We start from the raw sequence: 26,758 nt of genomic DNA, 5'->3' as shown, positions 1-26,758 counted from the left end.
TAGGGGTAGGGATAGATATTAAAATCTAAGTACTCAATTGTAAGACTCAAATTGTAATTGATTAATTTAAGTGCCATGGGATTGTTGAACCTGAATACCTATACAGTGCTCGAGGGGGCGGTGATGACAGCGGTGAGGCATTATCCAATGAGAGAGTTAAGTTTCGGTGGCATAATTACCTAGGTAGTCGCCCGTATGCATCGCGGATGATAGCTTCGCGAAGATGAGACTGTATTTTTCAAGGGGAAACTGAGCCATTTGATATCTCTTTTGGGATTTCTAGACTTTGATATAGTCCTCCTTTCTTTTCCCCTTTCTCCTTCGACAACATGAGCGACCTAGATCGGTATGGCACTAACCCCTCCAGCCTCTAGACCTTCATCGTTCATCGTCAAACTAACGTTTTGCGTCTAACAGGGCGATCGAGCAGCTGCGGGCCTGCCGCCTGATCCCCGAAAGCCAAGTCCGCGAACTGTGCTACAAGGCGCGTGAACTTCTGATCGAAGAAGGCAATGTTGTGTCTGTCGACGCTCCCGTAACAATCTGCGGCGATATTCACGGCCAATTTCACGATTTGATGGAACTATTTCGCGTCGGCGGCGACGTCCCCGATACCAACTACCTTTTCATGGGCGATTTTGTCGACCGTGGCTTCTATTCTCTTGAATCCTTCCTTCTTCTCCTTTGTTTGAAAGTTCGATACCCCGACCGCATCACTCTGATCCGCGGCAATCACGAATCACGCCAAATCACAACAGTATATGGTTTTTACGACGAGTGCATTCGCAAATACGGCAGCGCGAACGTATGGCGGTATTGCTGCGAAGTATTCGACTACCTGGCCCTGGGCGCGATCGTGCTCGGCGCGAGCTCAGAGCTAGAACCCACCTCCAACCCAGCGCTATCAAGTATGCCGATTGACGACAGCGAGCTTGAAACAGAAGTCCTGAATTCTAGAGGCGAGGTCACGATGAGTACGTATCGCGCGCGACAGCGCTCCTCTTCCGATGCATCCACAGATTCTAGAAACATATCGCCGCCACGAGACATCTCAGCCGCCCCAGGCCAGGCTGCCGCGCCTTCACGATCGGGGGCACCGGGGACAGGCGCGAGCGGTGATGGCAACGGTAGCGCCGTGACTAGCCGGACTGGTGCGGTGCTCTGTGTACATGGTGGATTGTCACCGCTCATTGACTCTGTCGATAAAATTCGGCTGATCGATCGCAAGCAAGAGGTGCCACATGAAGGTGCCATGTGCGATTTGCTCTGGTCAGATCCGGATGAGATCGAAGGCTGGGGGCTAAGTCCTCGTGGAGCTGGGTTCCTTTTCGGCGGCGATATCGTCAAACAATTCAACCATCTCAACGGCTTATCTCTTGTCGCGCGTGCCCACCAACTTGTTATGGAGGGATACAAAGAGATGTTTGATGGCGGTATAGTGACTGTTTGGTCTGCTCCGAACTACTGCTACCGCTGCGGCAATGTTGCCGCTATCCTTGAGCTGGGTGAAGATACTAGCGGCGGTGGCACTGTTGCTCGCAGTAATGGCGAATATGGCCGGAGCAACGGCGTCGTTACAAATAATAGAGTTGTCAGTCCTGGAAGGAGATACCGTGTTTTTGAGGCTGCAGCGCAGGACACAAGGGGCATGCCTGCGAAGAAGCCTGTCGCTGATTATTTCTTGGTAAGCTCTCCTTTTTCTTCGGTTGTTTTGACTCAGATCATTTTACTAACACCAGGCCTAGTGATACCATCCCATACACCTTTTTTTCTTTCTTTTCCGTTGGAAGTAGCATTTTGCGCCTTGGTGTTGGTTTTTGAAAACTAATGATCATCTATGACAAATTTTTTGATACGCCTCTAAATGTCCTCTTCATATTGATCGTGAGATAAACATAAACCCCAAATTTGTAGATGGCCCATAAACGCCGGGACAAGACAAAATCCCCTAAAATGGTATCAAAAATCGAACGAGATATGTTCTTTTAAGTCAAACGTCACAAGATCCATGCATTATTTCCATCTATCCCCATACCCAGTCGTGTCATCGGGATTTAAGGGCGACTCGACTGTCGATATTCCCCCGGGAGCCTGAGGCTGCTCATCGCCGGGACCAGAAGGCTGAAGAACAGACATTAGGTTGCCGTCTTGGTATTGCATGGGAGAAGGCTGGTTTTGAGCAGCATTCCAAGTACCACTCCAACTATCCATGCCGATGCCATATGCATTAGCACTTCTCGACCACCAGTCCTGGCTCTCTTCGACCAGGTTTTCCGTGCCATCATACCCAGACACGGGTGATGCAATTGACGTTGGCGTTGCGTTTTGGGGTGAGATATGAGCCCCAGAGCCATCATACCACTTGTTCGGATTGGGAGGAGAGGGAGCCGGAACGGATCCTGGGAATGGTGCGAATTGATAGGCCATTTGAGGCCGGAGGTATGTTGGTTCAGGAGGGGCGAATTCTGGTCGTTGGGCTTGAGGTGAATGCATTCCTTGCACCGGAGGGAATGAAATTGGGACATCGGCGAGTGGTCCGTACTGAGAGCCGATTTGTGTATCAATTATGGCGATAGGGTCGGTGTGAGAATGTGGGAATGGGAGTGCAGATGGTGAAAATCGGCTTGGACTTGTAGGGGGATGTATCAGGTTTGCTCTAGGAGAGTCGTCGGATGTTGAAGGAGAAGTTGCTTGGTCCCAAGAGCCCCATGATCCCCATTTATTATGCGTTCGCTCAAAGATGGAGATTGCTTCGGATGGTAGTTCCACTTGCCATTTGTTTGCGGATATGTCGAGGATGCGAAGCGTACGTCGAGCACAGAGCCAGCCCTCGGCCATTTCTTCGAGATTCCTGAGACCGTGTATCACGTCTCTCTGGGCATTCTTGTCGGGAAGATTGAGAAGATGGACGGTGCACGCAGTGTGGGCAATGTAGACGGCGATGTTGCAGATCTGTTTCAGTCCATATCCTCGTTTGTACATGCGTAGCAGCTTTGAAACAGTCGCAGCGGCCTGCGTGCAGATCTTGCGAGGCGAAACATGGGAAGGAAGCGGAGTGTTCGTCTTTGTATACTTCAGGAATGGTCTGTATAAATGAATTATTTGAAGCTGATAAAACATACTGAGGCAAGGGTTAGCTGAGAAATACTATGTGCCTAGTATCAACTTACTGCATGACAAGCACTTGTGGTAGCTGTCCGTCTTTTGCCACAAGTTCCTTGGGCAAATTGTTTTTCCAAGCCTCAAGACGAGTGTGGACATCGCTCAGTTTCTTCAGTTCCGACTGTTTGGGGTGGGATTTTTCGAGTTCAGTTGGATGGTAGAAGAACACAAGTACATCGCTGCTGATCTCACACAGTTTGGATATTTGAAGCGCGACAGCTCTGGTTCGTGATGGTTGCGTGTGTTCATGGCCAACTCCAGAATCAGTGTAGGGAGACCACAACTCTATTTCCTCTTGTGGCAACACATCGAACTTTGGTACATTAGCGTTAATCGAGGTCAACTGGGGTTGACGACCGAGGTAATTCGACCAGCATCTATAGATTGTTAGATTCATTGGAAATGACTAAGTCTGTGGAGACTAACTTGTCAATGAGATAGCAACCCCAAAAGGTGATCCGTCGAGCATCAATCTCTTCATCGCTGAGACTGTGGGCCCCAAGGTTTGCTGAGTCGAGATTCAACCCCAGATCAAAAGCCATGCGGAAACTGAGACCACTATAGACCCAGCCTTTTCCTTCACGACCACATCCTGCCTCTCGGACAGACATGAGTGCAAATGCCTGGACAGTGCAGAGCTTTGCATTCTCATGTTCGTCATTCTCCAATATGAGTCGCTTCGCCTCTTTGAAGAAATGATTTCCTGCGGTTGCAGGATTCTGGGGGTCATCAAAAGCACCTTGCCACGAGCTAAAATGGCAACCCAGAGCTAACATAGCATTGACAAGTAATGCAGAGCAATATGAACTGGAAACCCCACGGATGTAGTCCCGGTAAAACATATTCTTGGATAGGGTGGTGAAGAACGGATAGTGCCATGTAAAGTACATGGTCATGAGATGGCTGATTAGAGAGTCGTCATCTGTGACTTCGGTCCATCGATTCACGGCGTGTGTTTGATTATCGGCATCGAAGATGAGGTTGTCTTGAAATGAGGCAGACTCGTGCAGCTCTGAGCCTGGCGGTAAGAAGATGAGGTTCGATGTACCTCCAATGAATTTGCGAGAACCGTCAAGCATGAGCTCACTCATCTTCCCGGCCAGCTCTGACTCGAATTGATCTATCTCAGCCATGTTCTCATTGCTAGCTGACTCCTTTGCTGCCTTGTCCGTAGACATAAGTCCCTTTTCTTGGGCGACCACCGAAGCCGCTACATCTTCAAGATCATCGCAAGAACGAATCTGACGTACTAGTTCAAATGCGTCTGCTTCTTCATAGTTTAATATGGCCTGTATCAATGTATGTAAGGTGTTGTTGCGGGTCCGCAATGTATCGGTGTCTTTCTTGTAAACACCTTTGCGGCGATGATCCGAGTTTGGGTCATATACACCTAGAAGGATTAGCAAGGTTGGCATTGCTCTTTGCAAAGATACATACAAGGTGTATGATATACTGATGAGCAAGCTGCACAGCTGGGTAGGTTTCCATCACACTACACAGATACACACAGATCATATTAGTAATGTGACATCTCGATATCGGAATATAGAAGTCCAACCTTTGACTTCCTTTTTCGGCAGGCGACACAAGCTGTGCTGACGCATCGTCTTTTGGATGGTTGGGCACGCTCGGAACTCATGATTTCGGTTACTTTGATAGGTGCAATTCAAGAAGTGCGTGTGATTGATTCTCCGCGGAGTCTCTTCGCATGTCTAGTTGTCGTGTTTGCCGGTGACTGGTCCAACCCTCGGCATGGCATATCCATCTTTCAGAGTACAAAGCTCGTTAGTAGAACATGGTGGGCTTGCTAGATCGAGAGTGCACACGGTGGCTATCGACATGTTAGTCTATAGGGCCATCGGTTGCGATCCGGTCCGCCTAGTCAGGCGCTAAGATCGGATATTGCGCCTTAGGGAATATTGAACGCACCAGCTACGCTTGAAGATCTACACAGGCCCGATGGCGATTGTAGGAATGACCATGTACCCCACGATTGTAACGACCCGCAGTGGAGGCGGGGACAAGCCCAGTGTAAAAGATGGTGAGATTAGGGGTCTTTGGGATTGGTGATGGACATGAAATGATTGGGTGCAATCCGTGACGACACAAGAGGTTATCGCCGGCCTCTGGATGGCTGCCCCGGTGTGCCCATGTCCATTTTTGATAAGCCGCTGACTAATATACTCACGTGGTTCCTAGACACCTACACCGAGGTATATGGCATTTTGTTTTATTCTAGGTTAATTCTTCCATATGATTATGTTCATATTAATCGTTCTAGAAAAACAAAACTTACTGGACCCCTGCCAAGTAATTTTCATCTCCGATACACAGTTCGGATTCCGGCTGAAGGATTCAACTTTTGGCCCGTATACCGTCGGTTACATAAATTGAGGTTACATATGGCCGGACGCAAATAGATAAAACCAATACCATGTATGACTGCCTAACCTCATAAAAAGCCAGAGGAATGTACAGAGTACCATTTACATATCGTGTCATGGTTATTCACCGCAATTACCTCGCTAAAGGCGCTCCACCATATCTCAACTTTGCTTTTTTGGACATGGACATTTTGATGTTTACATTTCACATCTATGACTCCCTCGGCCAAATAAGGATGTTCGATAGCAAGGTGGGTCTCCTTTTTGGTTTGATTTTCAGGGTCAAAGTGTTTGCATGTACATAAATACAATGGAGAAATGGAGTCTATCACTTTAGAATACCTACATGTCGAATATTTACAAAATTATATGTCTACCCTTGGAAGTGGTATGACTTCCATCTTGATACAGTACGTACGATGACTCAAAATTGGACACCATTAAAAGCCATTCAGGAAAATAGGGGGTTCACCGCAATTATTCTCCTCGCTTAAGGCGCTCCACTAGCCACGTAGGGTCTCTTCGACTTGACGTTTTGGGACTGCAGCCACCCGCTCATTTTTTATTAGTAATCTTTTCCCCTAAAATATGAGAGCCTCCTGAGTACCTGCCGATCTATGAAAGCGATCTGGAAGATGTCTATCATTTCTTTTTCTGTATTGTATAAACAAACTAACAGCCTTCCAAGGTTGAAAGATTGAAAGACCAGTCAGAATGAGGAAAATGGATCTCTGATTTTTTTTTTTTTCGGTCTCGATTCTGGGGGGAACGGTGTGCATCTGCCGAGCACCACACTAAAAGCAACCTTAAAGGGCCCACCGGTTTTATTCAACATTGGGAAGGCTGGATTTTCTATACATTGATGTTGTATACACAGACTATGTACTACGTTGATGTTTTACTATAATAGGTTGAGTGCATTGATATATTGCCAGTCATATATACATGTCACAAATGTATGAAAATACCCAATGTATTGAAACATGTCCAAAATAGAAACGAACGAAATATCGAAATATCTATAAAAGAAAATTATTTTCCCTTCCGGACTCCACCGGCGGAATGTTCCATGAGTAATGGGAATTGCAATTACCAAACTTACCGTTACAATCGGAGACAACCCGGAAGCCCGCATTGTCCCCCGCACAGCCAATCAATGATACGGTAAAACTAAAATTACTGTCCTGCGCCTCCCGTGATCTTTACCTGCGTTTACCTGCCCAATACGGCTTATCTGAGATCATCCACTTTCTCCCCATTATCTCTCTATCTCAATTGACCTTCATATTTCTTCTTTCTATCCTTCCTATTTCAGTATCCTCAGTATCCTCCTTACCTTGGGATTCTCCCACTCCCATCTCCCCCGCCTCTCCCATCTTATCGCCTACCTCTACCTTCTCCGCTCGTCCCTGCATACCCTTGTCTCACGGCCCTATCCGCTTTCCTTGCATCTCTTTGGGCCAACACATACACCCTTCGATTGGTTGTTTCTCGTCTGACTTCCTGGGATCTTCTCACTTCCTTCAATTTTTTCTTCTTTCCATGTATCTCGTGCAGAAACTCGACCAGAGCGCTTCCTCCGGTTAAGGCCTCGATAACTACCGTGGTCGTGTGATGAAACAGCAGTCAACATGATGGTCCCCAGAGCATTCCTGTTTACCTCGGCGCTACCGCAGAAATCCTTTCAGCCTCATAGGAGGAATCCATATATGCCGTCGGAGGGTTCTGGCCTGCATCTATCTGATCCCAACACCGAGACCCACGGGTCGATGAACACCATCCCAGTGGTAATCCCTCCAAAGCGTGGCTGTAGCTCGCGGACGATGCCAGCACGTCGAGAGATGCGTTCACGTACCTTATCTAAAACCTCGGAATCCTCTCGTCGGTCCTCCTCCAGCTCATCCACCGACCGCCCCATACCTACGTCATTCACCTCGATGTTGGATGCAACGGCTATTCCCGTCCCGCGACGAAACTGGACCAGCCGCAGACCACGGAAATTACCCCGTGGAAACCACGAGGAAGACTTTAGGCGCATGCTGCAGGAAGAGATTAAGTCGAAAGAAGAGACTTTCCTCGATGGGACCGCCTACTCCCCTCTCGACATCCTTCTCAGTCCACCGGATCAAGACAATGAGAAACACCTGCCTTGTCACGATACCGAGCACGAATCACCACTGTCAGTGAGGTCAGCATCGAGCGATTCGATGCCTTCATTAGACCATGGCTTATCATCGCCACCCAGTCTTCCCTCATCGCCAACCCCTCCCAGCCATAGAAGTCCGCCCAGAAGTCCACTGGAAAGACGACAGCCTCGGTATTCACATTCCGAGGATTGTGCCTTGGACCACCCTCTGCTTGTAACTGAACTAGAATGTGAATACATCGAAATCAAGATCGACAATGAGCCTGTCACACCAAACACAGTGCCTGCAAAGCGATCTGCATCATTTGGACGCCTCGGATCTACTTTCAAGTCGAACCTCACAGCATCTTTACGGGCTATCAAATCGGCTGCGCAGTCAGTCTCTACATTTGCCACCCCTTCTGTTCAACCTGAGGACTTCCTCACTCGGTCTCTCTTCACCATCACCCCAGAGATGACCGATGATCGCCGTCCTTTGCCGATGCAAGAAACACCTTCTCCAGCATTACGACGCTACTTGAATCCACCCCCGATGAACCCCACCCCGATGTCACCGGCAGAGATGTATGTCTATCACGATCATCCCGACGACAAGCCAAAGGCCTCCAGTACATCCCCAGTTTCGATCCAAATGCAGACATATCGCCGAGCCGGTGGTCGTGGAAACCGACGAAGCCATTTCCACATCGCAAGTAAGGATCAGAAATTCATCACTTTCGACCCGGAAGTTCCACCCATGTCGCGCCAGCGCGAAATTCGTGAAAACAGCGATTTCTTGCGCGTGGTCGTTCTTGAAATGAACATGCGTCGCAGCGGCAAACTCCGCGATGACATCCCACCCCGTGCTCGCATCTGGCTGCCAGCACGCAAGACCAATTCTCACTTGTCGGGACAATACGAGGACGGCGATGATAACAACACCGTTCCGTCCCGGTGGGTGGGTGTCTCAGCCCAGTGAAAATGAAAGGTTTTGATAGATGTCCTGTCTTAGCGCAGAGCGCAAGATATGGCACAATACATCTTCCCTTTTGATCACGTCACTTCAGTACATATATATTTTTTCTTTCTTCTTTATCTTCGGTTCTCTGCAAGCGCGGCGTTGGACTAGGACGGTGCCCTTTTTGGCGCAAATATTCCTCTCTTTTGTTACATACCCCCATTTCTACCTTGACAGCGCTATGATTTTGCTATGGCTGCTTTTTCTTTCTTTTTTCAGATCGATCTTCCGATCACCACCTAAGATATCTATTCAACTTGAATCAAATCTGTGAAACTATGCTTCTTTTGTCTTGTAACTATAATCAAGTCATAACATACTACGTATTATATGGGATATTGTATCTCAAAGAAATGGTCATTATAATTAAAGCCTTTCTCTTTCTTTTCCGGGAGGACCGTGCTTGTTCGCCCCATCCGGCCAGAAGACAGCAAAATACATCGTGACTGCCTTGAGAGCAGACCTGAGATCCTTGTAATTACCGGAGAGCGCCTACTTGAGTAGCTATACTCTCTCCGTACATAGTCAACTCTCGTGTAAGAAACGCTAGATTAACTTTAAACATTCTGTATCGTGATATCATCTTGCATTCCATGACAGGAGATCACCCCAGATCACCCTCGCGTGGCCTGATGAGTCTCGGGTCTTTTATATTGGGCTCTTTGACCAAGCCCAAAGCCACATGGTCCGAATAATACAGCATGTCCAGTCAAAGGACAATTTATTGGTCTTACGCGGTAGGTCATTTCGGCCATGCCGGTACCTCTCCAGACTCTTCTAGCCGAGTTGGCTTAACATCAGATGATCCATTGAATGTGACTTGCTATATCCGCGTACTCCGTTAGTTCAACTCGCTCGCTCTGCATAGACATGCATGTGTCCAGCGCCAAAAGAAGAAATGACAAAATGAAAGAAAATGCATAATTCATCAAGCGATCTGAACGCGGACGATTTCATCGCGGAACCGGGAATCCTGCCACGCGTTAGAACGCCCCGAATAGCCCGATACGGAAAGGATGTTACAACTTACTCTCCTCGTCTAGCAAAGTGCGGTTTTTCCAGCACTCTTCCACCCAGCTCACGTTCACGAGATGCGGCATTTTCGCACCCGGCTTCGCGGCCAAAGATTTCCGGAGAGATGATATGTCCGCTGGAGACAGAGTCTCCGGGTCGACTATCACGTGTGTGGTATTCAGGCTCTTTAATAAGCTGGCAATCTCGGCGCTCGCGAACCGGGCTGTGTTGCGAGCGAAGTGGAGGCGTTGGCATTCCTTCCTCAATTCTCGGGAGGCTGGTTTGTCCGATTGATCGCCGTTCGAGTAGAAGTGGAACTTGAGGCCTCGGAAGAGCCATCCGCAGGGAACTGTGTAGCCGGCGTTTACTTTGTCCTGGATGAGAGTCTCGATTCTCTGAACGGTTCCTGAGTCCGGGGCATGGTCGGGCTGGTCTTGGTTTTGTTCCATTTGCTTGAACACCTGCAAGTTTGAATACTTTTTAGTCAAAGCCGTGCTTGTTTCTCGTTGTTTCGCTAGAGGTCATACATCCTTGAGCTCGTCGACGGTTGTGTCGCGGGCATAACTGTCCATGAACTTGTCAACATTTGCTGCGACTTCTTCCTCTTTGTCTTCTGTCATGAAAAACATGTGTCTACAAAAATCGATGGATTAGCTTCGTGGATCCCTGAGCCTCCTTTGAGTGTCAAAACATACCTTGGCTCGAACGGGAGAAGCAGATCTGGCAGACCTGCATCTATTTCATTCTGTTTGACGCAGTCAATAAGCCAAGATGGCCGAATGATATTTTGCTCTCCACTTTTTTGTAATGAAGCTACTTTGACCGTTCCTGCCGAAACATTAGCTTGGTTATTTCATGTGTAGAATGAAACTCACTTCGCTCGGCAACACAGATCGTGTCCACGGCAGCTGTCTTGGTTTGATAAATTTTGCCACCATTAGCCTTCACAAGTTGTTCTAGCTGAACCTTTGTTTTCTTTTCTGGGACGGTCGACTCGGTCATTATGACTAGAAGGCCATCTATTAGTATTATGTGCAGTAGGAACGGCACGCAGTCAAGCCACCTACAGAAGTTAAGCTCATCGAAGACATGTCCAGAAGGTCCAAGATACTGGACATCAACATTATCGTCGTACCCAGCAACTGTGAGCGGCTTCTTAGTGGCCTTTTTTACTCGCTTCTTCCGAGAGTGATCAACAGAAAATTCTTTCTCCCGGTGTTCTTGCTCTGCATTGGACTTTAGGTCAAGGAACTCCTGAACCGAGAGTGCGCTTTTCCAGTCCTTGTCCTTGCGTAATTTCTTAAAGCGAGGAAAGCGCAATGTCAATCCCATGCGGAACTGATCACTGATTGCGACAGATGCAGCTTTCACGCACAGCACAATTGAGTCGGATGGTTTGATCCACATATCTGGACGCTCATGCTGGGCGTCTCCGCCACCCAGTTCGATGTAGGTAGTCGGCGGATTTTTCGCATCCCACACCTTCCACTTGCCATCTGTATGGTGGCGAACCTCCTGGTAGTCAGCGGCTGTAAACCCACCACCGACCTTACAGAAAGACCAGCATTTCTCGGGCGCTTGTGTGCTGTCGTCAACTCGTAGTCCGCAGAGAAAACTGGACAGCGCACCTCCTCGATGACCCGAGCCATAGTATCCGCCAATCACAACAACGTCAAGAGACTCTCCAAACTCGGTCATATAATCTGGTTTGACTTTCATCCAGTCATCATGGCGTTCGTTCAGTCGATATGGAGAGCGTGGATTCTTCAGCACGAGACCTTCTGACGCCTCAGCCACGACTTTTCGCAGAGCCGCTTCAACTTCGGTGGTGGTGGTGGCTTCCTCGTAAGGGTGAATTTCAAATCGGCGATGGACATGTCGGACAGTTTTCTCCAAGGCCTTGCGACGATCACGAAGGGTGTACTTTGTTAGATCGCGTCCATTGAGATGTAAGATATCGAACACACGGAACAATGGTCGTGGACCATTCGAGAAAGGATTGCGTTGCTCCGCTAGCGCCGCGGTTTTTAGCGTGCCAAAAGGAACCATGGCGTCCTGTTCAGGATCCCAGGTGATCATTTCGCCGTCGAGAATAATGCTCTGTACCCCATCCACAAAAGCATCTTTGAGGTGTCTTGTCAGAGCACTGTTATCGTCATAAAGACCATTTCCATATAGATAGGTATATTCTTTCGCTTTGCGCGACCAGAAGCCAAATTTCCGACCACCTTTGATGGACTCGTCAGGCACCATGTGGAGTTGCATACGCTCTCCATCCATCTTCTCTTCGATCCAAAACACGTTGTCATCTTCTGTTGGTTTCATACGAGCAATGATTTTATCGAAAGAATGCATCTGAAATTGGGCCAGCTGAGGCTGGAAGCATTGCATCAACGCGACACCACGCTCCTCTCCCTCAAGCCGGATATTGGGATCATGCAGCTCCCAACACACACGTCGCAGACTGCTAGAAATGCTGTACAGGCTCTCGGCATCGGGATGCCAAACATCAAAGAGTGTTCGCTCGGTAGCACGAATCTTCATCTGCCGAAGTATGATGCGGATAAGCCACAGCATTTCCTCAGGGTCCATCCGGCGGTAGAACTCCGCGAAGATTGGAAGTTGCTCATCGTCCTTCGAGGCAGCAGATAGCATATCCAGCTTCTCATTGACTTCCTCGATCGTCATGTCGCCCGGCTCGGTCCGCATGGGCCGCTTCGAGAGAACATCGAAGCATCTTCCAGCAAAATCACCTGCCATACGTGCTGTAGCCCCTTGGCCAGGAAGCTTCCAATTCAGAAGATTGTATCCATCTTCTGATTCTTTGTTGATCTTCATGATCTTGACGAGTATCTTGCCGATGGCCTTCTCCTTGATCCCGTACATAGGTCGATCACGGTCTTTGTCAGGAAGAATCAGTCGAAGGGCGGGGTAAATGTCGTCGCCGACATCCTTGCGCCACCGCGAAATGAAGCGCTCAATCACATCACGCCGGCGCTCGAACGGGTTGAGACTCGCAGCACCTTTTCCATGGGGACCAACTTTTCGGCGAGCCGGAGTAGGCCCTGAAGGCTTTTTCTTGAGCTCGCTCAATGGATTGAATAGGTCCAGGAATAGATCGTGGAACGGCAATGTCGGAGCTCGGTTGTGAGGCCTGTTGGGGTATCTGCCAGCTATCAGTGATCTACCCAGGATGATATCATGTCATGAGTTTTGGTTCACTTTTCGTCCAGATCTTCTTCCCTCTCTGGCTTGAGATCCTGCTCTAATATCTCGTCGGAATTCATTAGAAAGGTTAAGAGAGGGAAGTTGGAACCTCCAAGGTTGCACTACCCCAGATGATTTTAGGCTGCACTGCTGATAAGATAAGAGCTCCACCAACTTTTTTCGAACTATACAAAACTGGAGTTTGGGGAAGACGCCTTTTCTACATATATTCACTTTATGTATTTGATGATTATGGGGTCTAAATGTGTTTTACCAAGCTTGGATCATTCAAAACTCACTCAAGATCTTCTATTCAATCCCATGATGCCCGTTACGAACACAACTCGGACAAGATATATAGAATCTCAGTTGGGGAACATATCGGTGGCCCCAGACGAAGGCTCATTATCCATTCAAGGTTGAAATAATCATCAAACCCAACTCATTGCGATTTTATTTCTACTTCCAAGGTGAGCATACGTTGTGACCTAGAAAAGCCATCCCCGCTTCCCTCTACTGGACTGGCAGCGAACAGCTTGAATTTCCACGTAAACCGGTCTCCTGTCCATCGATCCGTCTCGATCTTGATAGCCCCGGACACGAAGCGCTTAGTAAAATTTTGTATTCGGTGGGAGTCCCTCGGCCTGGTCATCTCTCTGTATTTGTCAGTCATGATGCTATGTGCTTCCAATATATGAATGGAGCCCTTACTAGTGCTTCCCCAAATCCCTTCACAAGCGCAATCTCGTACTCACAGAGGTCCAATTCTTCAGGACCAAGATTGGTAAAAGTTGTTGCAACATCAAAGTCAATCCAGACCAGCCTGTCGGGGGTTCCACGGACGAGGAGAAGGTTTTTAGGGTAGATGTCTCGGTGGTGAACGCCCGCCCTATGTATCTCCTTCATACCCTCAATTGCCTGGGGATAGAGTGTATCCGAGTAGTTCACGCAGTTCAGACTCTCGGCATTTGGGAGGTACTCTAGTATTATTGCTTTCGGCTTTAGCTTGTCGTGGGCGAAATGTTGTAAGGTAGGACTGAATGCCACGGGATCTATTCGATCGATATAGCCGTGGAATTCTGGGATAAAACCGTGGGTACAGACACCAGAAGCTCGGAGCTTCTCATATGCATTGGATTCGCATCGAAATCGATTTAAATCACGGCCATTTTCGGCATATCCAGGGTCGCCATTGTCGTGGAAAACCTTCAGTGTATATTTTTTTCCGTCCAGATCCACCTCAAAGATAGAAGACGCATCGGAGCGTATAATCTCCCTACTGATATGGATTTTGGAGATATCCAGGTGAGTTAAGGAGGCGCCTTTTTGATGTATTGGGATCCTGTTGTGAGCATACAGAGGTTCCAAAGCCTACTGTGCAAATAGAATGGTTCCTTGGAGAATATGTGAGATGTGTAGAGAGAGAGAAAGGAACTCTACCTAGGTATGCAGATGGGAGGATTGATCTGCTGGGAGCAAACGACACGAGTCACGCGACCTCTGGCACGTTGGAAGTTGCATCGTGCTCCCAAATTTGCAGGGTTTCCATACTGCTTGGCCAGCATTTCTCGAGGCTTGCATTGTTTCTTACAGAGTATTGAATCGGACTGCACTCAGTTGTATCATGAATATACCTAAACCTCACCTTGACAACTATCTTTTTCTTTAGATTGAGGTCCTGTTCCAAGGTCTCATCGGAAGCCGTTAAAGAAGTGAAGAGAGAGAAGCCAGAACATTGAAATTTATATAATACCTGATGTTACTGCGACTACTTATAAGATAAGGGAAAGCCCCACTAAGTTCCTCGAAATATACGAGACTAAACTTCTGTGAAGAAGGAACGTTGGAAGGCACGTTGATAGGGGCAATGACAGCTTGCTACACTTTCTGGCTAAGGCGACCTATTCAAATAGCCGAGGGACCTCTCAAAAGACGACTAACTATACTCTAAGCTCAATAAATTTGGTCACTGGGAGACAACGAGATATTTAGGCTAATTCGATATGAGTGATAGAGAGACAAATCTTGAACCCGACATACAATTCATGATAAAACAGATGAAGAGGCCAATACAAAAGCTATTGTACAGCATACGAAGAGAGGCGTTTACCTACCTTGGACCATTCATCCTTCACCCTGACACAAATCAGACATTCTCAGCATCAAGCCGGCAATTCTGGTCAGAGGCGTGGTACGAGCTCAAATCCGCCAACCGCGTCAAAATAGCCGCAAACTTCTTCGAAACACTCCACGCTGTCAAGCCCGAAATGATCTCACATCCGACCCGCAGCATCCTTTCTGGACCCTCAAGACCACAGATATCACCAACACCAGTAACATTCCCTCTCATAGCATGGCCCTCTCTCACAAAAAGCTGCACAAGCTCATCATCGCATGGCCGATCAAGATGAACAAATCTCGGTTCATGGAGCGGCTCCGCACGCGCCTGCGAATGCGGACTGGACTCATGGGAGGAACTTGCATGACAGGATCCGTACGCCCACAATGTGAGCACAGCAATAAACACTGCGACAGGCTCGTGAAAAGCGTTCGTCGAGTAGCGACGGACATGCCAGAGAGTGACGCCGGCGTGGATGATTGAAAGCCGGGCTTTGTATTGGTCGTGTTTCATCCAGCGCCAAATGTATTGCCATTCGAGGGACTGGTGTCGCTTGCTCCAGCGCTGCTTTTCTGTAGCCAGCGAGGTTGCGAGGGAGCGTATTTCGCGGAATGGAGCAAGGAGGAGTATTCGGGCGGCGTGAAGGTGGAGGATGGTTGGGTGTTCGAAGCCTGCAGCTTTGGCTATGGTGCTGCTGGCGGTCCAGTGGAGGATGTCGAGACAGTCGCACGCGCTGTTGCGCCATTTTGAGTACGAGGGGATTCCCGGGAGCCAGACTGAGCCTTTTGGAATGGCGGTCTCGCAGGATTGCTTCTTTGCTGTTGGGTTCCAGAAGGATAGTGGGCGGCGAAAGTAGTCTCCCACTTCCCACATTCGATGGTAGAGAGCGTGAATGAGCAGAATGTGACTGAATTCTCCTATCCCGGTTACTACTCGCTTCTCGATATAGAGGATGTGGGCTGCATCGTATAAGGATTCGTTGGCTGGAGGAATTAGACATTGGTCGGTTTTTGGGTCTGAAGAAGAATTACCAGATGAATCTGCCCACAGTGGCTTCCATGTCTCTGCGGAACTTGCTTGCCATAGCCTCTCATGCGCAGGCAACGCAGCTAGCCCGTCATCTAGGGAGAGCAGAGGTCGATTATCGAAGTAGTACGCAAGTGTACAATCCACAAGCTATCATCGTCAATGAAAGTAGAGGGCCCATTTTCGACAAAGCTTACCCATATACAATAGCCGGTGCGTCTCCTGACCTCATCTTGAATCCAAGATACCCAGGTTACGTCTAGTGACGCTTCATTGGGTATTGCTCGCACTGGGGCCAATAACCGGGAAGCTTTCATGAGTGTCACCAAGTCACTAAAAGTGCTCAAGGCCGAGGCTTTCTCTCGCTCGCTGCTACTGTGAAGAAGTCCAATGCAGTTGAATAACATGGCTTGCAATATCTCGAGAGAAGCCTGACCAGGGCGACTCTTTTCCTTCTGGTAGTACAAAACAATTAGCTGGAAAGGACTGAACAAGAATAAGAAAGCCTTTCTCACCTCAAGGTAGACACCCCGCCGAATCAGCTCGTGGAGAGCAGTTGTACATTGCTCCATCTCGGGAATGAGGGACATATGGCACCCGAGTGCTATTATTGACAAAGTCAAGAGCCGATGGCTTGTATTCGGATCAAACTGGGAAAGATGTATAATCGGATAGACGGCCTGAAATGAATCGAAGAAGTAGAGAATAAACTGGTTGCATTCGTCCATGGTGGGAAATCTCTCCGATTCGAACACCTCAAAGAATGGGCTTTCATTGCAGCATAGCTGAACAAAGTGCTGATAAAGCTCATCGTAGGTGGAGGTCTCAATCCGTTGTGCGAAGCGGGTTGTATCTTCCGGTATTCGATCTATTCGTACTTCGGAGATGAGAGGGAAGCTGAACCGGTGCTCACTATCTTCAATGGCCAGCTGCCTGCCAATATCGACCGGCTCCACAGATGAGCCGGACCAAGGCGTGTGTTTCTTTTTATACTTTGGAAGTCTGGATGGCGCACCATCAACGTAATAGTCCGCTGGTCCCATGGCGGATTCCACTGACTCATTATGCGGTGAAGGCTCGCTCATGCGATGGGAATCTCGATTGGGCCTTCCCACATTGTTTCCTAGAGAAACATGCACAGGGGGAGTTTGAGAGACCCGCTCTCTTTGCAAAATACTCATTTGCCCGCTGACAACCGGTGGTTTCCAGGCTGCCCGAGAGAAGTAGGCACTCGGGCTAAGAGATTGGTTGTAATGCGAGGGAAGACTGGTCGACTGTTCGTGGCCATTAGGAGCACCAGGGGGCAACTCTCCAGGGAACCAATTGATGGTGGAAAGCATGGACTGGTCAAATAGTGTGGGATCAAACTCTAGCGACACCTCTGGGTCATTTTCCATGGTCAATTCAATGTCACCTGTTGTATTGGACATCCCCAGGTGAGGATTCCTCGTTTCAGAGCTTATATTGTCAGATGAATTAACCGGGAACGCTTTGGGGATGTTGGAGCTCGAGTTATCATATGTCCGGTTGATATCTTCAGGGTAAACTCCTGGTGGCAGTGGTTCAGACGGCCCTTGTATCTCATTTGGGAGATACAAACCAGGAGCCGAGGCGCCTGTGACACCGTGTGTATTTTGAGACATTCGTCTTGTGTGGTCACTGCCGGAAGTAGATGGTCCGTTGAGTGAAGTTTTGGATGATGGTACCGGTTCATTTTGCCTGTATATAGACAACTGGCTTTGGCTAGAGCCTGCATTCGAATCTTGGTGCCTGGGGTTGAGATTCTCGGTCTCCGCCCCGGCTTCTTGTCCAGCTGAATCTCTCATAGCTTTTGCTTTGGACCGCCTTTGCGTGGGATATTGACATTCGAGCGAGCGAGTGTCGCACCGTCCGCACGGCATGCCACCGCTACATCTTACTCTTGCTGTTGCGCAACTAAAACATGCTCGGAATGTTTTGACAGTGATCCGATGGGCGCGATCTTTCCCTCCCGTCCCTGGTGCATGATGACTCAATTCATGTCGATGGAGGGTGTCACTGGGTGTAGATTAGCGTGTGACTCGACGCGATAGCTATCACCCAAGCGCGCATACGTTCTTGAAAAATACCGACCGCACTGGACACACTCAAAAGGTTTCTCTTTCGTGTGACTCCGCAGATGTCGTTTCAGATGCTCCGGTCGTCGAAAGGTACTGCTACACACTGAGCATTGAATATGACCGGCAACCAGTTCTGCCTGAGGAACTTTGGATCCACGTTCGGGATCGTGGTCTTTATCCGAGAGCATGGCACCAACTGTGCTCCAGAGAAGCAGATAGCATTTTCCCCGTTGATATATGCAGGTCACATAGCAGATGCAGACTAAGAGGGGAAAGCAAAGTGGAGACTCCAAACGCGAAATTAGTTCGGCTAATTGGAAATCTGGGGTTGACCGTTGACAACCGTTCATAGTAATTTGAGAGATATGTAGAGAATGGTGAAATCAATTTTTATATGGGATCGAAAAATGATTTAATACTTTTATATTCCGTACTCCGTACTCCGTGTACACGTTACTCTAATGCAGTCGCGTAGAAGAAACGTGTACGGTCGCGTGCACGGCCTCTTACATTTTCCCACATCTTAAAAAAAAAAACGACTCTTGCAAGATGAACTATGATCACAATCTTGACTTGATATAAATTTCAAGTCGCATAACTCTACCGAACTCAATTGTGGGGAATCGATTCCCATGTATGGAGCTTCCGCGAACCAGCGGTTGGGGGTGCGGAATGACGCTCTACAAGGCGCCACGCTTGCATTCCACTCCAGAGATCCCTCGCCCGTGAAAGTTGGATCTTCTATCACCACCCCAATGGCAGATCCTCTGGGTCATCAAAGGACTGGATCTGACCCAGCAGCGGGATCCGTGAAGGATAAGGTCGGGAGGTTGGCTAGGCCACTTTCGCCTACACCCAGTACATTAAGTGCGAGGGGACGACCATCAGCCGCGCCTCTCTCCTCGGCCTCCCAAATTGCCGCACGGCTCGCTGCGTCAAGGTCACCTAGACGAGATACCACTCCGTCGACAACCGCCAGACCTGGTGCAGGTGCAGTACGAAATGCGAGCCGGGTGCCACCTTCACAGGAGAAGCGACAGCCACCACCACCAATCCCCGTCCGCTCAATCCGAGGGACACAAAGTTCTTTGGATCGCCCGCTGCACCAAAGAGCCTTGATGTCTGACTCGGATCTGGCTACTTACGGGCGCTCTTCATCGCAACAATCCAGCACCACTTTAGATTATCAGGATAGTCGAGAATCGAGCCCCCATCCCTCCCTAGAGTCCCGGAATTCGTCTCTGCTATCAGACGAACCGAAACCGAAGCTTCCGCCGCGTGTGCCTCCACCACGAGGGTCTAGCAAAAACCATGGAGTTGTCTCTAAACTGAGCCCTTCGACGCCGAGCGATGTATCTCTATCAAGCCTGTCACCTACGAGTATCACCACAATAGATGACTCTATTGGCATGAGCGAGGAAGCCCTTTCTAATGCTATTATCGCCTCATCCATAGCATCAACTCGAGCATCCCCATCTATCAGGGGGTCCCCCCGCCGCTTCCCCAACGACGACGGGCCCGATCCATTCTACATTTACCACACGCACATCCCAAACCTGACCTATCGAGATCACCAAGTCCACCGAAGAGCATCCCGATGACCCTTCGTGGCCTGCCGAAACCCACCGATGTCAACCACCGAAGACACAGGAACCCCTTGCACAAACACCCCCACAAGCACAAGGAGGGGGACCGTAAACGTTGGCAACGCGAAGTCCTTGAACGGGAACGCAAACGTTACGAAGGTGTCTGGGCCTCTAATAAAGGGCTTCTCATCAACACCGAGGGCCCCGGTCCCAGTAAAGACGGGTCATGGCCACCTGATGCCTCGGATATGGTTCTCAACTTGGTGGTCCGGGAGATTTGGTCCCGTAGCCGTCTGCCAGAGACGACTCTAGAGCAAATTTGGGACCTGGTCGATCATCAAAACATCGGGCTCTTGGTACGTGAGGAATTCGTGGTTGGAATGTGGTTAATCGACCAGAACTTAAAGGGACATAAGAACCCTGTGAGAGTTCGAGATAGCGTTTGGGAGAGTGTACGGCATGTTGGCATTAAACTACCCCTCGCTCGCAAAGGCAAGGGTCATACTTAAGTTCTAATCGGAGATGCCGCTAATGGATATGTACATAATATTTATGAACAAAGTATGAACAAAGTATTCCAAATCATTTATGTAGTGCACCTGCATCGCCTATCCCTGATGGTAGTATGTCAAGTTAGAATTTGATTCCGAGTAATGTCCGTTGATTCGATAGATCATGTTGCGTCTCTTAAAGCCTCGATAGGCGACATCATAGTGGGCCGATTGTGGATCCACGTGATTGACTGTTTCAGATGGTATTACATATCTTTCCCACCCTTAAGAGTCGAATCATACGGGTATCGATCGTATTGGTAAGTTCCATCTCCCCCAAACCCTGCGAATATCAAATGCCCTTTTCCATTCCTCTCCTTCCCAGGGTTCCATGTGGTGTGAAAAGAAACATGAACAAATCTTCCCATCAACCTGCATATATGCGTCCTGATATCATCTCACCAATTCGGGGTTGGGCTTGATCTCTCTTTGCTTAGTTGCGAAAAGCAAATCCCGAACCTCCCCACGGCTCGGGATTTGCGAAGATCAAGCAATCACACCGAAGTCTCTATATCAGCGCCCTTTTTTCGAACTTGCGATCTTATTACTCGAGCAGCAGAATGCCCCATTTCAACTAGTATTCGGTTGCAAAGACATCCGAGTCGGGCAGTTTCAAATTAATGGTACTGTAGATTATTGCGGCTCTCATTTTTAGTGTCGTCATGGCCGATACTTTGGATTATAACGGGCTTGCCTCGACAGCGCCTCGGTCGGTTCGCAAGAAGTTTGCTAAACCGCCAGTCAAGGTAGCCTGTCTTCCCTGGTGAGCAAATCCCGTGAACAAAAAAAAGAGGAACTTCTCCACTAATCGGTTACTCCAGCCGAGCTTCAAGAACACGATGTGGCGGCCAGATGCCATGCGCGAATGTACGTTGTCTTTGTGCTTTGCGTGTTGAATGCTAGGGGCTATTGTAATTGTGGATCTGGGGTCGATCCATGTTCATTGCATAGACTGACATATATTACAGTGTGTTAGCAAAGACAGAGAATGCTCTTATTTACCCAGCAAACGAGGCGGGCCACGCAAAAAGAAGGAAAAGTCCTCCCAGTCACCAGAACATAAATCGAGGCGAGATGATGCTTTGTATAATACTATCCCCTCACCCCCGGAGTTTGAAGAAGGTACGTCGTCGCACTCATGCCCCAAAAAAACAAAAGCCATATACTTATCCAAAATCCAGCTCCGGGGATGTTCAACCAAATCGATGAACTTTCTATGCCTGGCGCAGGTTTGAGACATCTAGATTTCCAAACCGATGTTCCTTCCATGTTCCAAAACTTCTTCACTGGTGATAGCAGTCAGTCGCATATGCAAGTGCCCTTGATATCGCCACCTTTGAACAACACTCAACTTTTTGTAAGGACGTACGGAAGCGAACCAGAAATGTAGGTATTTTTACTGCGATAAATATTATACATTTGCTAACATCCTCAGATTGAATGCCTATTATGACTTCATTCATAACTATTTCCCCATTCTTCCGCCACGGGCATCACCACCGTGCCGAGATCGACCCTTGAACTGCCCTATTCCAGGTTCCAACACATCTGAACCGATGATGATGTACCGGCCCCGTTCGCCTCTGAGTCTTGCACTATCTGCAATCTTGGCATTGATTCCCCACCCAAGTGACCTTGAGCCGTCGTCCGCGGCCTCTGTACTCCAGCGTAGAAAATACGCGCATACTTTCGCCCAACTTGCCAACTCAACAATCGAAGCAGAGTGTGATCTTGACTTGTCTACAACTGATCCCGGCCAGGCATTATCTACCGCACGCCCTTTTGTTGGTCGGGAAAGATTTCACTCACAAGCTCCGGTGGACTATGAGAGTCTCCTGGCTCTCTTGGTGCTTTCGGTCTATGAGTACTCCCAACGTGGTAACTTACTTAAGATGCGATATCGTGCTGGCCAGGCTCTTGCAATTGCTTTGGACAAGTCGCTTCATGCTCAAACGGGGAATGATGAATTGTCGGAAGCTCGACGGCGAGCCTGGTGGATGACGGTTTGTATCCCTCTTCTTCCATTGGTTCTTGATCTAATCTTTTTAGTACTATTGTGTGATTCAAGGATCTATTGTTAGCACAACAGTGAGTGATATAACTCTTCAAATATGACTAGAGCTAACAAAGAACTAGGTGCCTGCTATCATCATCAATGACCCGCAGTTCACGACACCATATCCATCATTTTCATCAGATACAGAGGTTTGCACTCGAAAACTTCTTCATTATCTTCTACCCACTAACCGGTCTTTAGGGTTGGGCTATTTTGATACAAGCTCAACAAGTGCTCGTATCAGCAACTCAGTTTATTGGTGATCTGAGCAAATGTATTTCGTCCCAATCAGGGATGTACTATATGTTTGAACGAATGCAGCAACTTGATGCCTGGACCAACTCCGTGATAGCACAGGCGGAGCTACTCCCCCTCCTACCCCAGACGTCAGATTTCGGCGATCACAACGAATCCATCACAGCCCAAAGCATACGCGCAGTATCCCGAATCAAACTAGCCAGGTTCGAGCCATTCGCCTTCTCATACCCAAATTAAACTAACAATGACCCTAGTGCACAAATAAAAACGCATCGCTTCCGAGCCTTCTCAGATATCCCCATCTTCATCAAAAGACATTGCGACCTGACCGCAGCAAATCCAAATACCGCCACCACACCCGTCAGCACCAAACCCGGCATCCAAAACGTCTCCTGCTCGTGCTCGAACCTCGACTCCTTTGAACGAGCATCCTCAACAGAATACATGACCCCATCCGATTCGTCCACCTCATCAGACATCCACACCGACGCCCAGCCATACGCATCCCAATACGTGTATCCATTCGCCTCCGGGTTCCCCTACAGCACGCAGCAGTCCGCGAAAATTTGTCTCCAGGCCGCACTCATGATCTCCCGCATGTTCCACAGCCTGCCCGTCCCACAGCCTCTCTTAGATCCGCAGCAGCAACAGGGTCGACCATTACCCCGAACCATGCCCTCGTTCGCATGCTGTCTGATGCAAAGTAGCTATGCTATGTTCATGATCTACTACAAGGCGCGCGTAGCGAAACAGCTCGCACCCGACGCCCCTGAGAATGAGCATGGCGGAGATTCGACCGGCCAGCTCATCGAGGAATTACGACAGGGTTTAGAGCGGATCATTGCAGCTGTGTCGAACTACTCGCTTGCTTTCGAGGCTTTAGATGGAATGAGAGGTTGGTGTTTCCATCTTTTGTGATATACGGTTCTCATGCTAACGTTGTTTCAGATGAAATTGAAGGTGCATATAAAACGGCGTTCCCACTGGCATCTGTTTAAACGACGGGGTTTCTTTTCTTTCGCCATTCTGGGCTTTGTTTATTTTCAGCACTTTTGAGCCATCTAAATTTTCTAATAATGATCCCCTCCTCTCTTCTCACGATTCGATTCTCCACTATTCTCATCTCATGCTCAACGGAAAACGGCGTTTTTGAGGATCTATGGTGCAACACAAATATGATTCCCTTTTTTGATAGACAGCTTGATACGCATACGAAATACAACTTCTATCACCATTCGAACAAGACCAACCAATACGGGCATGTATCCACTCTTGGTATCCACGAATATCATAATTGTATTTATATACGGACCGGCAGCAAGTATTGAGAAAGAGAACGTGTATTTCCATATCTAATAAACCGCTAATATCAAATCCCCATTCAAAGCAAGATACTTTCTAATTCTGAACAAGCCTAGCTAGAGCTTGGACCGGATACCTTCTAGTCGAAACTTTACATCTTTCAGAACCTTGCTAGAAGGTTTCCAGTCGTCGAATTGTCTGAGCAATTCCATAGTCTCGTTATGCAGCTCCTGGCGTACATATTCCTCTTCCAGGAGACCACGCATGGCGAATGGGAGAATATACGGATTCGGTGTGACGGAGCTGCTGGCTCGCTTGATACTAAGCGCGGAGTCTGGGACGGAAGAAGTTTCAAGTGCAAACTGTATGGCCATGCTGGAAAATGGTGTCAGTTTTGCATGTGCGTAGGGTGTCATTACTGTTACATACGAGTACACGGCTTCATCATCATACAGCCGAGAATGTCCCTCTCCTGAGTATAGACTTCCTGCTAATGGGGTGCTTAGTTCGCGGATTAGACCATGGTCTGAGATACCAAGGTTGCGAAGCTTGAGGGCGAAGCCAACTAGATGAGAAAGGCTGTGTTTCTAATATTAGCACTGCATGGTCGATCTACATGAGGTGGGTGTTGCTTACAAGCTTGGGGCGTGGACTCGCCCATCCACGAAGACGGCGCGGTAGACGTAAGGGTGGGCTATGGGTGAGAAGAGGGAGGACTAGGGGCGGATTAGCTATTTGATAGATGTCTGAGTACAAGATATGTACTCACCTCCAGTGAAACGAGTTGATCGTCGATACTTCCAATGTAAGAGATGCGGACACCAAAATTGAGAGCACATTTAAGAGCAGCTTCATACTCTTTTGAGACCTTGCTGAAAGGTAGCGCAAACTCGAATAGCTCTCCAGCCGACCCACTGATCCATCGAGAACGATAATCCGGGAAGGGGCCAAGGTTCACACCTGCCATAGCGCAGATGCCGACTCGCTTGGCGTCAAGGCAGCCAAACTGTATCAACTTTGCAACTAGCATAATCGTTACTGGCACACCTTGACTGTGACATGCGAACATGACGAAATCAGCCTTGCGGATCTCCTCCATCCAATTCAGAAGTAGCTTCCACAAAAGATCCACCCGCTCCGTGATGCGGCCTTCTCCTTCCAATGCGATCTTCTCAATATCGCACGAGTAGCCATGGCCCTCCGTGTACTTCCGGATGGCATCTGCTGCCATATTGGAGAACCGGATGGATGTCCCTGTGGGCTGTCCGAGAAGATTTCGAATGAATGGGGCAGGGAAATATCCATGAACACCAATAGCCAAAGCGCGTCTCACCTGCAACGGATCTCTAACCCTGCTGACGTGCCTAGTCTCTGGTCCTTTCCCATAATGCAAGAGTCGACCGAGGCTCTGCAATATAGAGGGTGATTGCTCAAACGGATAGGTTTCTTCAAACTTTGGTAGTACTTGGTTGGGGAGAATTTGTTGTAATTGTTTTGAGGCCGCAGTATCGGCTGGTCGAGGTTCAAGAGGCGGCGTAGATGTAGCAGACCCTTCAATGATGGGCCCAGTACCATTTTTCAAACGATTGTCTTTTAGGGGCTTAACTTTGATACTGCCTTTCTGGGTTATCTTGACATTGGAATCCGCATTTGATTCAAGTGCTGTATCTTTTGATGGCTGGGTTGGTCCCACTGATGCCTCGATAGCTTCACCTTCCTGTGGTTCATCGGAGGTCCCAAGTTTGTTTGGATCTTTGGACCAAAACGACCAGCCAGATGATTTCGTGGTTCCGACTGGGGTTTTTGACCCACTAGTTGGTTCTGTTGGCTGATCTGGGGGATCTTGCGGTGCCATTTTTGTGCCGGGACCCTCGTTAGAATTCACGGAAGGGGGGATCGTGGATTCTGTAGGTGGTGCGTCTTCTTGCTTGCTGGGTGTGTTTGTACCATACCACATCTGAAGCCACGATCGCTTCTGAGATGTGGTGGCCTCGACCGAATCTTTTGTCTGCTCTGATTCCGGTTCTTGTTCTTCTTCCCGCGCTGTGTAGTCTTCCACAGTATGTTGAGGACCCTGCTCTGCCGTTTGGTTTTCGGTCAGCGGGTGTTCCTCAACTTGTGTAGATTCCGGCGGATTCGCAGCAGCTTCAGAAGTAGCCGAGGGCCCATAGATCCATGAAAGCCAACCACTAGATTGTTCGGGGGCCTCCGCAGGCCCCGCATGCGATATGTTGGGATCGGCGTTAGGAGCGGCCTCCTGTTCCTTAGCTTGTTCCTCCGGTGGCTTGGTATCACTCTCGCTGGATGCTTCTTTATCGGACTTTGCAAATTCTACGTCCCTAGAGTCTTCGATGCTGTCGGCGCCCGTCGTGGAAGTCGAACCATCCGATGCAATGTTGACTCGGGTGGTGGTAGCGTCAGCGGGCAAAGACCTGGTCGAGGTGCCCGATTTTCGCGTAAGTTGAATAGAAGGATGCCGATTCTTTGTTGAGCTATCAAGAAGAGAAGTTGGGTTCGTGACGCTCGATGCTACAGTTTTGGCGGCTGAAATGCTCTCACGGGCAACCTCGGTAACTGGGGCTGCTTTAGACACTCTTGCAATGGAAGACCATGATCCGGGGTACCAGCTCTATATGAATGATAGGTAATCAGTAAATATGACAGAAGAACTAGCTATTCTGATCCCAAAGAGCTTACGGCATTGTACCCCCGTGGCTGGGAGTCTGAACGGTCTCGGCCATCACCGCTCAGTCCAGCTGGTGAGTCCACGCCGGAGGGGCTGGTCTTCACTCTCTTGCGAGATCCCTTGGCCGTCATGGAGGTAGGGTAAAAACATCAGGTCTATACTTAG

General features: G+C 48.7%; 9 protein-coding genes across 9 annotated transcripts; 4 read left to right on the top strand and 5 right to left on the bottom strand.

Moving 5' to 3' along the window:
• Nucleotides 1–329: 329 nt before the first annotated feature.
• Nucleotides 330–1,748, top strand: N7500_000567 (serine/threonine-protein phosphatase; the record flags this gene model as incomplete). The annotated part of the gene is made up of 3 exons (XM_056671713.1): nt 330–346; nt 418–1,684; nt 1,746–1,748. 3 exons carry the CDS (start codon nt 330–332, stop codon nt 1,746–1,748), a joined length of 1,287 nt encoding a protein of 428 aa, XP_056537286.1.
• Nucleotides 1,749–2,013: 265 nt separating this feature from the next.
• Nucleotides 2,014–4,801, bottom strand: N7500_000566 (putative C6 transcription factor (NirA); the record flags this gene model as incomplete). Its single annotated transcript, XM_056671712.1, has 5 exons — nt 2,014–3,121; nt 3,171–3,539; nt 3,589–4,552; nt 4,600–4,654; nt 4,721–4,801. The coding sequence occupies 5 exons, from the start codon at nt 4,799–4,801 to the stop codon at nt 2,014–2,016; spliced, it is 2,577 nt and encodes an 858-aa protein (XP_056537285.1).
• A 2,376-nt stretch (nt 4,802–7,177) lies between these two features.
• Nucleotides 7,178–8,650, top strand: N7500_000565 (uncharacterized protein; the record flags this gene model as incomplete). The annotated part of the gene is made up of 1 exon (XM_056671711.1): nt 7,178–8,650. The coding sequence occupies one exon, from the start codon at nt 7,178–7,180 to the stop codon at nt 8,648–8,650; it is 1,473 nt and encodes a 490-aa protein (XP_056537284.1).
• A 992-nt stretch (nt 8,651–9,642) lies between these two features.
• N7500_000564 (DNA ligase (ATP) DNL4) lies at nt 9,643–12,990 on the bottom strand (the record flags this gene model as incomplete). Its single annotated transcript, XM_056671710.1, has 7 exons — nt 9,643–9,662; nt 9,720–10,164; nt 10,231–10,336; nt 10,399–10,531; nt 10,579–10,722; nt 10,771–12,869; nt 12,926–12,990. The coding sequence occupies 7 exons, from the start codon at nt 12,988–12,990 to the stop codon at nt 9,643–9,645; spliced, it is 3,012 nt and encodes a 1,003-aa protein (XP_056537283.1).
• A 528-nt stretch (nt 12,991–13,518) lies between these two features.
• Nucleotides 13,519–14,251, bottom strand: N7500_000563 (uncharacterized protein; the record flags this gene model as incomplete). Its single annotated transcript, XM_056671709.1, has 2 exons — nt 13,519–13,566; nt 13,622–14,251. Coding segments are annotated over 2 exons (678 nt in total), but the record flags the coding sequence as incomplete, so codon positions are not given.
• An 805-nt stretch (nt 14,252–15,056) lies between these two features.
• Nucleotides 15,057–18,342, bottom strand: N7500_000562 (uncharacterized protein; the record flags this gene model as incomplete). The annotated part of the gene is made up of 5 exons (XM_056671708.1): nt 15,057–16,012; nt 16,061–16,205; nt 16,253–16,510; nt 16,571–18,092; nt 18,149–18,342. The coding sequence occupies 5 exons, from the start codon at nt 18,340–18,342 to the stop codon at nt 15,057–15,059; spliced, it is 3,075 nt and encodes a 1,024-aa protein (XP_056537281.1).
• Nucleotides 18,343–18,786: 444 nt separating this feature from the next.
• Nucleotides 18,787–20,249, top strand: irs4 (the record flags this gene model as incomplete). The annotated part of the gene is made up of 2 exons (XM_056671707.1): nt 18,787–19,670; nt 19,724–20,249. 2 exons carry the CDS (start codon nt 18,787–18,789, stop codon nt 20,247–20,249), a joined length of 1,410 nt encoding a protein of 469 aa, XP_056537280.1.
• A 704-nt stretch (nt 20,250–20,953) lies between these two features.
• N7500_000560 (uncharacterized protein) lies at nt 20,954–23,603 on the top strand (the record flags this gene model as incomplete). The annotated part of the gene is made up of 10 exons (XM_056671706.1): nt 20,954–21,054; nt 21,113–21,158; nt 21,260–21,413; nt 21,473–21,677; nt 21,727–22,294; nt 22,341–22,379; nt 22,428–22,496; nt 22,549–22,808; nt 22,860–23,500; nt 23,554–23,603. The coding sequence occupies 10 exons, from the start codon at nt 20,954–20,956 to the stop codon at nt 23,601–23,603; spliced, it is 2,133 nt and encodes a 710-aa protein (XP_056537279.1).
• A 420-nt stretch (nt 23,604–24,023) lies between these two features.
• N7500_000559 (uncharacterized protein) lies at nt 24,024–26,724 on the bottom strand (the record flags this gene model as incomplete). Its single annotated transcript, XM_056671705.1, has 5 exons — nt 24,024–24,282; nt 24,337–24,486; nt 24,544–24,623; nt 24,677–26,536; nt 26,605–26,724. 5 exons carry the CDS (start codon nt 26,722–26,724, stop codon nt 24,024–24,026), a joined length of 2,469 nt encoding a protein of 822 aa, XP_056537278.1.
• Nucleotides 26,725–26,758: the final 34 nt, after the last annotated feature.

This window comes from Penicillium coprophilum (genome assembly GCF_028826855.1).
Source record: "Penicillium coprophilum strain IBT 35676 chromosome Unknown utg000001l_segment0_segment0, whole genome shotgun sequence".
Lineage (NCBI taxonomy): Eukaryota > Fungi > Ascomycota > Eurotiomycetes > Eurotiales > Aspergillaceae > Penicillium > Penicillium coprophilum.
The sequence above is the reverse complement of the archived record's forward strand: the minus strand, read 5'-3'. Positions and strand labels throughout refer to the sequence as shown.